Source organism: Phoxinus phoxinus (assembly GCF_949152265.1).
Source record: "Phoxinus phoxinus genome assembly, chromosome: 9".
Taxonomy (NCBI): Eukaryota; Metazoa; Chordata; class Actinopteri; order Cypriniformes; family Leuciscidae; genus Phoxinus; species Phoxinus phoxinus.
Window position 1 is genome coordinate 17,575,585 of NC_136884.1, and position 12,313 is coordinate 17,587,897.

General features: G+C 40.0%; 1 protein-coding gene across 3 annotated transcripts in view; it reads left to right on the forward strand.

The window, feature by feature from the left end:
- The window catches only part of tbc1d22a (TBC1 domain family, member 22a), a 146,581-nt gene that overhangs the window by 24,057 nt on the left and 110,211 nt on the right, over positions 1-12,313 (forward strand). For all 3 annotated transcript variants that reach the window (XM_079622152.1, XM_079622151.1, XM_079622153.1), the window contains exon 5: positions 5,899-5,969. In XM_079622152.1, the coding sequence (XP_079478278.1) occupies positions 5,899-5,969 (71 nt within the window). The remainder of the gene's footprint in view (positions 1-5,898; positions 5,970-12,313) is intronic.

The window sequence follows — 12,313 nt, forward strand, 5'->3', positions numbered from 1 at the left end:
CACCAGCATACCTGCCTGGAGAGAACACACACTCATACTTGCCTGGAGAGAACACACACTGATATCTCCGTCCTTACGCTTTAGCTTCACAGGTATTTGCACAAGCACAGTGAAGACCGGCACAAATGCATTCATTAGACTGGAAATGGTGTCTCTTATAATGATGTATAGCTTAATGAAGATTTTGGAATGACCTGGATTACTGCAGGACTGACCCCTGTAAGACTGGAGAAACTGGAAGAACTGGAAGAGAGGGCTACTCTCTGAGAAAATTAAGTCTACAGATACTAGACATGTGACTTTCAAATGAAAAAGTGGCTAACCGACGACGAAGACTTTACAGAGCAGCCATCAAGTGTTAGACAGTATTCTAGGTTAGTACGTGAAGAAGTTATTTGTCCAATAATTAGAATCGCTCTTTTTTTTCACAATTAAGTAGTATGAAATTACTAGTCATCCAGTTTTTTATATCAGTCTTAAATTCAGTAAATTTTGTGAATTGGTAAGTTTCGTCAGGGCGTGAAGAAATATAGAGCTGAGTATCATCAGGATAACAGTAAAAACTAATGCCATACTTCCTAATGGTATCTCCTAAGGCTAGCATGTACAGAGTGAACAGCAACGGTCGTAGTACCTTGTGGTACACCATACTGAACTTTTGATCGAGAAGACATCTCTACATTTACTGCTACAAATTGATAACGGTCAGATAAGTATGATTTAAACAATGGTGGGCCGTCAGGGCCAGCAAGACCTTCTCTGCTGGCCTAAACACTATCAGAATCACTGACTTGCACTTTAATATTTTTTTATGAATGAGTATTCAATTATTCCCAATAGTCCTTTCTCTTAATTTCATAGCTTTTCTCTCGGTTGCGTATTTTTTTACAACTCTTTTATCCAATCAGATTTCAGCCATCATGTGTTGCCAGGGTCAAATATATCTGCCTCGAGGCCTTTAGAATCGATACTGCGGGCGCCAGTAGCTTAAAATGAATGTCAATGAAACTGTTGCTTTAACCAATTAGATAATCAGTCAGATTTAATCAGCCAATCAGATTTCGAGTTGACTGCACCGGGGCCATCTAGCTGGCATACAATAACGTAGGCATTTTCACGCCCTTTGATTGGATGGTCAGAGCGTGTACTACTATCACTGGTAGTCAGAGCTAGCTAACCGCATCTGTAGCGAACTGCGTAAACTAAAATATATTCCTGTAGATTTAATAGTTTTTCAACCCACAAATTAATGTTTCTTTCCTTCCTCGACCACCAGCAGGTTCAAACCTACCGGGGAAAAAAATCCCTTATTCAGCTTACGTAGAGTCACGTAACTATCGATCTGTCCGGGTAAAAACAGAACTGACTGCAATGTATGCCAGGACTGATTTTGAAGGCTAAAGTCCCGCTGATCTCATTGATATAGTTCAAAAATCTGTGTGAGAGCTTGTGTCAGCTGTATATAGCGCTTTTCCCTGTTTACTGCTTCTGTCGAGCAGACACTCTCACTAAAGCGAATTAAAACTTATGCCAGAAATACGACGGGACAGACTGGACTTTCAGATGGCGATAGAAAAGGTTGTTGGGACTGAAACGCACAGACAACCTGTGCAACCAAGTAATTTAAGTATTTTTGAGGAAAGAAATCAGGATGGATTTTGTGTAAAAAATAATCAGTAGGTTTGGTGAGTATAATGCATTTTGGCCCCCGTTTTTGTCCGTGGTGAATATGATTTTCTTCCTAATTTTTCTTGTAAATTTATGATCGAAACAACAACTTTTTTCAAACATTAATACTTTTGTAACCATTGAAGGACAAGACAAGGGAGGATCCGTTTCTGAACTTATAATCGGAACGCAAGAACCACTGTACACTAACCGCTGAACTTACATTTGATTTTGTTCTGACTGACTCTGAAATTGTTTTCCCAAGTAGATTAAACGGATTTATGTTACCGCAAGTTTGCGTCAGATTAGTGACGACTAATATTTGGCACTAATTCAAGTGTACTTGGTTTGCAAAGACAAGAAGTGAATATGGCTTTTTCCAAGCCTGTAAGACTTTTGAAGAATGTTCAGGCTGCTCTTTTCCCTGCTTTGCAAAAGTGAACGGAACAAAGAAGTTCCATCCATCCTGTATTTATTTTTGTCCGTCCATCCATCTATCCATCCATCCATCCATCATTGTATTTCTTTCCGTCCGGCCGTCCACTCGTCCATCCATTCATCATTGTATTTCCATCCATCCATCCATCCATCCATCCATCCATCCATCCATCCATCCATCCATCCATCCATCCATCCATCCATCCATCCATCCATCCATCCATCCATCCATCCATCCATCCATCCATCCATCCATCCATCCATCCATCCATCCATCCATCCATCCATCCATCCATCCATCCATCCATCCATTTGTATTTCTTTGTACATCCAGCCATCCATCCATCCAGATTTATATTGACCTGCAGATCAGATTTAAAAACAAAAAAAGTCTGGGTGGTCCCGCTAATGTAATGTGAAGAATAATTTGGGTCAACATTTCGTTCAACATTTCATTTTCAAATATTGCCATCAATAATAAGGAATGATGTGTGAATAAGTAGATCACGTTTGTTTTTACAGTCAATCATATTTGCATGGCAGTCATAACAACACTATTTATTATTTATACTCTTCAGTCTTCATTTTGCCCTGACAAAGAAACTGCACAAGAAACATCCAGCTCTGATATCAGAAAGGTTTTTTTTTTTGAAAAATATAAAAATGCTTCCCCCAGAAGGCTCTTGTTGTATTCATGGCACATTTCGTCTGTTGTATGAATTTTTAAACCAACCTCTGATTTAAAATTTAGATTTATCTTTGATGTCAAATAAAATGCATGTGCATTACACTGCAGCCTATTGTCAAGGCTCTGAGAAATGACTAATCCACGTTCAACACATTATGATCGCTGCCATCAACCCTTGAAATATGCAATACAGATACGAAATGAGAAATATTTGCTATTAAAGTTCTTTTTCACTCTTTTAAGGCTCTGCAGGGACTCTTTGTCCATTTTAAAAGTCCAATTTGCCTCACTGAGATTTATTCACATTAGCACTCTTGGGTTCACATATCCACACTTATGCAGTGCTTATTGAAAGCATGGTTTGCCCATAGAATTCAAATGTTATAGGCTGAATCCTTTTTTTGGAGGCTATCCGCACTATTAAATATGGCAGATTATTGCATCTCAAATCATTAGATGTTGAAATATAGTGTAGAGCTGCATGATTAATTGTTAAAAGATCGCAATCTCGATTCAAACATCCATGCAATCTCATTCCTAAATGAGAATGATTCGCCTTCGTCTATTAAACCTTTGACAAAATCACACTGAGACATTCAAATCTGTGTTCGCGCTGCCGCTGACCCTGCGAGGGTATGCTTGTGTCTGTTACAAATATACAAATTATCACAGTAGTACTGGGATAAAGTTTAAAACTTGTCTACGGTAGTGATCTAAGTAGAGCAAGTCACCTTTTGAAAGTAACTTAAAGCTACACTGTGTGATTTTTACCCCCATCTAGCGGTGAAAAGGTATATGACCATCCAGTGAATATTAGTTTCTGTTCCTCTCAATTCCGATTTCGTTTTAACTCCTACGGTGGCCAATGCAGTCCAAGATTAACATGGCTTCCAGTTCGACCTCGTTCATGAGTATTCCTTCAAGTGATGAGGTTACTTTAGAAAACTATTATAATTTGCAGTAATTTAATTTGTCAGTTAACATATAGGTTATGACATCTATGTAAAATGAATAATAGTTTTGTTTTCGTTATTTTTATACCATTTCATTGCTAACATCAGCTATCAGTCCCAGACGAATGCAAGCTAATCTTAGTAAAGTAACTTTTATCAGTGCCATCGTTATTCTGTATATTGTACGACATCACTAGCGTAAGGCAACGTTTACATTGTAGGCTATATCATTTTCTCCGTGAGCAGAGATCAGTTGATGTGACGGAGGTGCGAGGGAGAGGTAGGGAAAGGAAAAAATAAAAACAGGGCCGGTGCCAGTGAATTGCGGAGACATGAAAGGCGAAGCTTGAATTAACGGGTATGTCCCTCTTTGGCTAATGTACTTTCAAGATGGAGGGGCAACATGGCGACCGACATTCGAACCCCTCACCCGTATGTATTTTCAATGGCATATTATACACTCACGAGAATACGAAGTAAATATACATTTATGAGCACATATTTTTGAAAGAACTTAAGTGTTTTTAGCTAAGAATAAACTAAAAAAGTTACACAGTGTAGCTTTAACGCTTCAAGTAAAGATTGTATCAATTACATTCTTACACCAGTAGGTGGTGACAAGTTACTTTAAAAATATATATATTTGTAATTGAATCATTCACATAACACATTTGTTCAAAAACGCGAATTCATCCAGTAAAGTGGTGTTTGATTTAAAATAAAATAAAAATCATTAATTCTTCAAATTAATTAAACATTTTAAATAGACTGCAATTAACATTTTTGTAAGAACATCTAGTAAATTACATGTTATTTTGTTTAGTTGTCTGCTGTATTTGAAACTCACAGAAAGAAAATATGAAACTCAATTTATCCAAAATCATGCAGCTCTAATATAGTGAGTGTGTGCTGTTTATTTTTGGAGTAAACTGAGTGGTATTACTTTCTGAACATAGCCCATGCTGTCTTTTTCATCAAATATTGCCCACAGTTCTTTACATTTATGGTTCTCTGTGTGAATGTAGGCAATGTACTGGTGTTATCAAAATCTGTTTGATTTATGAAGTCAACATGCAATTAAAATTGACCCTATTTTTCAGGTTGTTATTGTGCACAATCCATGGTTCATGTTATTATTATTAAAGTCCCCCTGTGGTGAAAATCAAGCTTTTAATGTTGTTTATATGTATATGTGGTGTTTTTTTATATGCTTTAACACAAACCATGTGCAAATTCATAAGTCAACACCATTGCTGAGTTAGCCTGGTTGACACCAGACCCTTCTCAGTTGTAACAGAGTGGGTCTGGGGAAGGTTCATTTACAGCCCATTTCCAAAGGGGCGTCACCAACGGACGTCGCTCAAATGCCTCTGGGCGCAATTGGATAGACCTAAAACCAATCAGAGCGACCGTCATCGTGTAAAGCCCGCCTCAACGTTTGTGATTGGTGCCTCGATTTGGAAAAATTGGAAATGTGCTTGAATGGGCTCTTGGCCAGACGGACTTGCAGAGCAAATCTCAAATTTGCCGGAAGTTCGCCAGGGTTTTTCCAGGCTATTGCTGAGTATTTTCTCTTTAAAACTGCAGTGAACCAAAGACAGTCTCAAAAACGCGGTTTGAAATCGCTGGTGTTTCTGACGTCACAAACTACATTGTAACCAATCAGGTCAACGTGTGGATCTCTGTGCTGGTGTGAGTGAGTGGAGGCGGGGCTAATTTGCATATTCATAGAACCACAAATACTATGAGTCAAGGGTGTAGTGTTAATTTTTTTTTTAAATGTCATTTTGGTGATCAAAGGTGAGGTTTAAGGGATAAAATTATTGACTACAGGGGGACTTTAATAAAACAACAACTGCAGAACCACAATTCATTTCAGTGATTATGCCTAAAAAATCATGTAACTAATACTAATTGCATAAAATACACAATGGTTATTGGTGGGTTTTTACTGCAAAGCAAAACAAACCAAAGCAAAAAAGCTGCAAATATCACTGCATTTATTTATATGCAGAGTAAACCTGCAGCATTTTGTCCTGCACAATTTTTGATGGTATCGCTTAATAATTCAGTCTATTCACAAGGGATAAACTCACAGTATTATTCTGCGTTTGTGGCTTTCTGTCTAATAAAATTCTTTCCTTTCCGCAGATGAGCTTCGGAAGTTGAGCTGGTCTGGAATTCCGCGGCAGGTGCGCCCGATCACATGGAAGCTCCTCTCAGTAAGTAGAACGATCTCAGTGCACAGTGAAGTCCTGCATCAAATGGTCAAACTCATAAGAGAACTGCAGCGCACATCCATTACAAGATGAATCAAAGAATACATAATGCATTCTACATAAATACACATTTATAAGTAATTAGGCTTCCCACTAATGACTCCTAGGATGACATCCGCCTGGAAGCTCAGAGGTCCAGTCGACTGAAAAACGAATGGTGCGTTAAACGGTTTCTGTGGTCGAACGAAACCTGAATCTGTGGATGAGCAAAGCCTACATCTGTTAGGCCGACTCTTGGACCGCCTGAGCTGAATCCTTTACATAAGCACTTGCGTTTTTAAATCACACAGAAAGCTCTTTGGAAAGTTCTTAAATCATGCTGGGATATCATGAATCATGCTGGTTTTTTTTTTCATGCCAGCTGGAGTGTCTGCTGTCATTAAAGCTCTTTCTTTCCTAACTTTACCTTTACACTCCACAAACAGGAGTTACATATATGCTAAATTAAACCTTAAATGACCAACACCAAGTAGAAACACATGTTTTTGCACCTAACCTCGATAGATGTACCCGTGTGTTTCTCTTGGTAACTGAACATGTCCCTACTATACTTAATGGGAAATTTAATATTAACCATAATGAACACCATTACAAAAAAACAACAACTCATGAATAAGGATAACAAAATAAGTATCTCCTTTTTTTTCCCCTTTAAAGGGTTAGTTCACCCAAAAATGAAAATAATGTCATTAATGACTCACCCTCATGTCGTTCTAAGCCCGTAAGACCTCCGTTCATCTTCGGAACACAGTTTAAGATATTTTAGATTTAGTCCGAGAGCATTCTGTCCCTCCATTGAAACTGTATATACAGTATACTGTCCATGTCCATAAAGGTAATAAAAACATCATCAAAGTAGTCCATGTGACATCAGTGGGTTAGTTAGAAGTTTTTGAAGCATCGAAAATACTTTTTGGTCCAAAAATAACACAAAATAAGACTTTATTCAGCATTGTATTCTCTCCCGGGTCTGTTGTCAGTCCTTCAAAGTTACGCTGATGGCGTAAGACGCTGATGACGTGTTATCTGGTGCGCCCGAGCTTCATTTATAGACTGAGGGAAACGCACGCTGTAAAAGTGTCTCATCCGCGACATGCACATTTACGCACCATTAAAAAAATGATATCCACGCAAACAATGTAGAATAGCTTGAATATAGCGTGCGTCTCCCTCAGACTGTAAACGAAGCTCGGGCGCACCGGATAACACGTCATCAGCGTCTTACGCCAGCAGCGTCACTGCGGAGTCCTGAACGCAGATTCACAACAGACCCGGGAGAGAATACAATGCTGAATAAAGTCTTATTTTGTGTTATTTTTGGACCAAAAAGTATTTTCGATGCTTCAAAAACTTCTAACTAACCCACTGATGTCACATGGACTACTTTGATGATCTTTTTATTAACTTTATGGACATGGACAGTATACTGTATATACATTTTCAATGGAGGGACAGAATGCTCTCGGACTAAATCTAAAATATCTTAAACTGTGTTCCGAAGATGAACGGAGGTCTTACGGGCTTAGAACGACATGAGGGTGAGTCATTAATGACATTATTTTCATTTTTGGGTGAACTAACCCTTTAATATGGATTTGAATTCTACAGGCATTCTTAATGCGAGTATGCAAATGAAGATGTGAATGCTTGACCTATGCACTTCAAACATGTGGTCTTGTTGAACGTACTTAAAGAGATAGTTCACCCAAAAATGACATTTGTGTCATTAATTACTCACCCTCATGGCGTTCAAAACCCGTAAGACCCTTCGTTCATTTTCTGACGATATTTTTTGATGAAATCTGAAATCTTTCTAACCTCCGTGTGTGTGCGCCATTTAAATATGACGAGACACTTCTCTCACGAGAGCAGACGAGACACGAGATTGGGTTCACGAGGATGAGATTTTTGAGAAAATTAGAAAAGTCATGAGAAATCCTCAATGACAAAATGCGTGACTGGAAAAATTGTCTGCAGGTGCATTTTGACTAATAATCTTGTAATTAATGTCATTTCAGTTCTACGTTATGAGTATGAATGATCAAATGCATTGGAAGACACCAATATACAAGCACTGTAAAAGGTTTTGTCACAAACTCAACTGACTGTCTTCTCACCTTTATGATTTGACATGAGTCTCTTCTGACCTTACTGTACATGAATTATGAGCTTCTAGAACTTCTGATTGAGGCTACGTGTGACCTCCTAATTGAACTCCTTTCCACAAATGTAACATCGAAATATAAACGGTATAAATAACCCAAAAAAAATTCGTAGTCTTATTAAGTGCAAACAATAAGTAAACGTGCAACCATAATCAAAGTAATCTCTAAGAATTCAAAGTGCAAACAGAGACCTAAACAGAGCCAAAGCCACAAGTGCACAGTCCAGAGACAGGTTTGGTATTTGGAGACGGGCTACTGTATGCAGACTAGTTGGCGTGCATCAGGGAGCCTGTGTTTTACTTTCACTTTTGGATTCGCGATCGCACATACTCTGTGTACAGGGAGCGGCGGTGCGGAGCGATATCGCAAGACAGCTTTTCACTCGACGAGAAATCTCCTCCCATTTTAGTCTCGCGAGAGCTCGTCACACCCCTAGGATTCAACCTTCAAATGGTTTACTACAAATGGGCATCTAGGAAGATCAGTGTAGATAAATGTCACTCCACTCCTTTGCCTCTTATGCTGGTTGATGCTGGTTCGGATCTCTCTCGGAGCGGTGTGAGTAGGGCAAGTTATATTGGAATTATATATATTGGATGGGTCAGCTGGTAAGAACTGTGCTGGTAAACCTCCCTCTGGCCCAACCAGTGTCAACCAGCATGGAAGGCAGACTCACACTTGCTAGTACGCCCACTTCCCATGCCGGTCGACATTGGTTCGAATCCCACTCTGTGCAGTGTAAACTGGATGCATCCATTTTAAGAAAGGGAAAAACTTTTTAAGATTGACATGTACACATTTTACCTTTTATAATGGATGAAAGATATGAAGTACATAACTGGTGTAAAGTTTCCCCCAGGACAGGACTGGCGTGATGAGGGGGTTATGTGTGGTCGTACCCTTTGACACACAGACAGGCGGCAGCATGCCCTCCTGCCACACTGATATATGATGTGCCAGTCTGAAACAGGATGGAAAGGAGGGGGATATTTGATATTCTGACCCCCTTCTAGGCTAGTGTGCGGTCACACACACATACACACACACACACAGAGACATCCAATTTACCCGTGTGACCTTCATTTGCCTACGGCTACCTCATCTGTCATCTTGACTTGAACCCTGGACTGCAGCCCCACTCAATCAAACCTCATCGATCCACGCTATTGAGCTCCTGCACAGGTGTGCACATTGTGAGTTCATCGGTGTGTGTGTATTTGTGTTTGAGTGAGTGGAGAGCGAGCGTGAACAGCTGGAAAGCATCCTTTAACAAGAGTAATGACCTGCGGAGGGCGGCATCACTGTTTGAATGGGCGCTTTAACGCGTGATCAATTCTGTGCATCCTGCTGACGTCTCACAAACTGCCACCGAACTCCGCTCAACGCTTTCCTAAGAAGAAATCATTTCTCTTTTGTCAGGTAGCCCCTAGACAATAAAGATTTCATTAGTGGTGTTTGCTAAGGCAAGAATCATTATTGCTCGTACACAGGATTACATTTTGCACAAGTATTACATTTTGCGGAATAACACATCCAGTATTATTTCTGTTTGTTATGCAGAAACCGAAATGTCATGGAGACGTGAGTTGGGATCTTTTGTCTTTGGCCAGTAAGCAGCATCCTAGCAACCACCTTGAAATGCTGAAGCAAATGCCTAGAAACCACTTAACAACGTATTATAACACTCTAACAGTCACCTAGCAACCTCTTAACATCACTTAACAACCACCTGGAACACCTCAACAATCACCTGGCGTAGCAATAACCTAGCCTAGCAACCTCATTACATCACACCAGAACCCTAGAAATCACTTAGCAACTGCTTAGAAACTACTTGTAACACCCTGAGAGTTACCTGGCAACCTCATAACATCACTCTAGCAACCACCTGGAGCACTTCAACTGTCACCTGGTAACAACATCAAGCAACACCCTAGCAATAACCTATCAACCACCCTACATCACACCAGAACCCTATAAATCACCTAACAACTGCATAGAAACCATTAAAACATTACTCTAGCAGCCACTTATAACACCCTGACAGTCGCCTGGCAACCTCATAACATCACTCTAGCAACCACCTGGAACACTTCAGTCACCTAGCAAATACATTAAGCAACACCCTAGCAATCACCTAGCAACCACCTTACATCACTGCAGAACCCTAGAAATAACCTAGTAACTGCCTAGAAACCACTTAACAACACTCTAGCAACCACTCATAATACACTGACAGTCGCCTGTCAACCACATAACATCACTCTAGCAACCACCTGGAACACTTCAACAGTCACCTGACAACTACATCAACCAACACCCTAGCAATCACCTAGCAACCACCTTACATCACTCCAGAACCCTTAGAAATAACCTATTAACTGCCTAGAAACCACATAACATCACTCTAGCAACCACTCATAACACCCTGACAGCCGCCTGTCAACCTCATAACATCACTCTAGCAACCACCTGGAACACTTCAACAGTCACCTGGCAACTGCATCAAACAACACCCTAGCAACCACCTTACACCACACTAGCAACCACCTAGAAAATTCTAGCAATTGTTTAACAAACCTCTTAGCTACTGCCTACCAATCACTATAAATCTTCTTCACAACCACCTAGAATACCCTAGAAACTGCCCAGACGGTTGAAGAGAATGTCACATCCAAGGGTGCTACATAAGTGAAGCCAACGCATTTTGATCGCCCCCTCGTGGCTGGCTGCAGTATACCTAATTAGCCCCGCCCTCTCCATGTAATAGAATGGGACGTGAGCCAAATAAAATAATCCAATTAGACTTCAAATAATGTTTTTCCAAAAATCGTTTCTGTCATTTTAGGTAGTTCTTGTCATGCAGATGTATGTTCAAACGTTAATTGTTCCAATAAGTTTGATTTTAGTTAGCTACTTAATGCTATAATTTAATGCTTGCGATTGAGTGACGTAACGATGTAATTGGCAACGACCATTACTGGGAGGTTTTGGCTCAATATTTCTACAGTGGAAGGAAGCTGAGACGTGCTGTCCATCTTTTTTTTTTTTTACAGTTTATGGTTTCATCTGTCTGATCTTTCGACTTGATGTGAACACTATAGACATGTTTGCCTTGTAACAGAGGGTTTCATTATGTGAGGTAATGGCACTGTCGACAAGACAAAAGGAGCTGGTGTTTTGCTCAGATGAGTTGAAATTTTACCCACAATCCCCATGCTGCCTTGTTTATTTGTAGGCATGACAGCAATAACTGCTGAAAAGTACTGGCTTGTACTAGTTAAAAAGTGCAGTTATGAGTGTTCTAAAGTTAAATTTTGTAGGTGTGCGATAAAAAAAAAATAGTACTTACCTCAGTGTCTCATATTCTCTGCGGTAACAATTTTTTGGAGGTGGAAGACCCATCTTTTTCTCACCCACCCACACTCAGTGAAATAGCACACGGTGGGCTTTAATAAATAAAAGGATAAAGCTGTGCAGATGATTAAATGGTGGTTTCAGTCGCACTAATACGAGGTGTTTGAGTAATGGTGTCCCGTCGTGAGCAGGTGGGAGCGGGTTGATGCAGAGCCAGTGCCTGGACACAGACCTTACGCATGTGTTCATCCAAACCCAGCTGCTGGGAAACATTTATTACGGGCCTGTTGTTCCTGGACCTCTGCACCTGCTGTGAACAATGCCATGTTCTCTCTCTCTCTCTCTATCTCACTTTCTCTCTGGCAACAAAAATGAGAACAACAACTTCATTTCATGTTCATTTCACCTCATGCAGTGTTAATACACGAGTGCTAGATCAGTGTTGTCGTCTTTTGTGGGTGTTGTTAATAACAACATTTCTTTTTGTAGATAAACTCTTCCATGCAGTGTGTAAAAGAGCTGTCTGGGAGTGTAATAGGTCTGGAAAGTTTTAAAGATCGAAGTGCATGAAAAAGAAAGTTATTGTCTTCTAATAGAGAATCCAAATTTGGATAATGCCAGCGAGCCTATGTTCCTCTTTGGCTGCCTGCGAACAACGTCTACTTTGATCCGCCTCAAACACTGTAGTTGTAGCTGAGGCCTGGAAGAGTTTGGTTCATGTTGTTGGCGTGTTGAGAAGATGCTGTTTTCATTTCGAAAGGATGA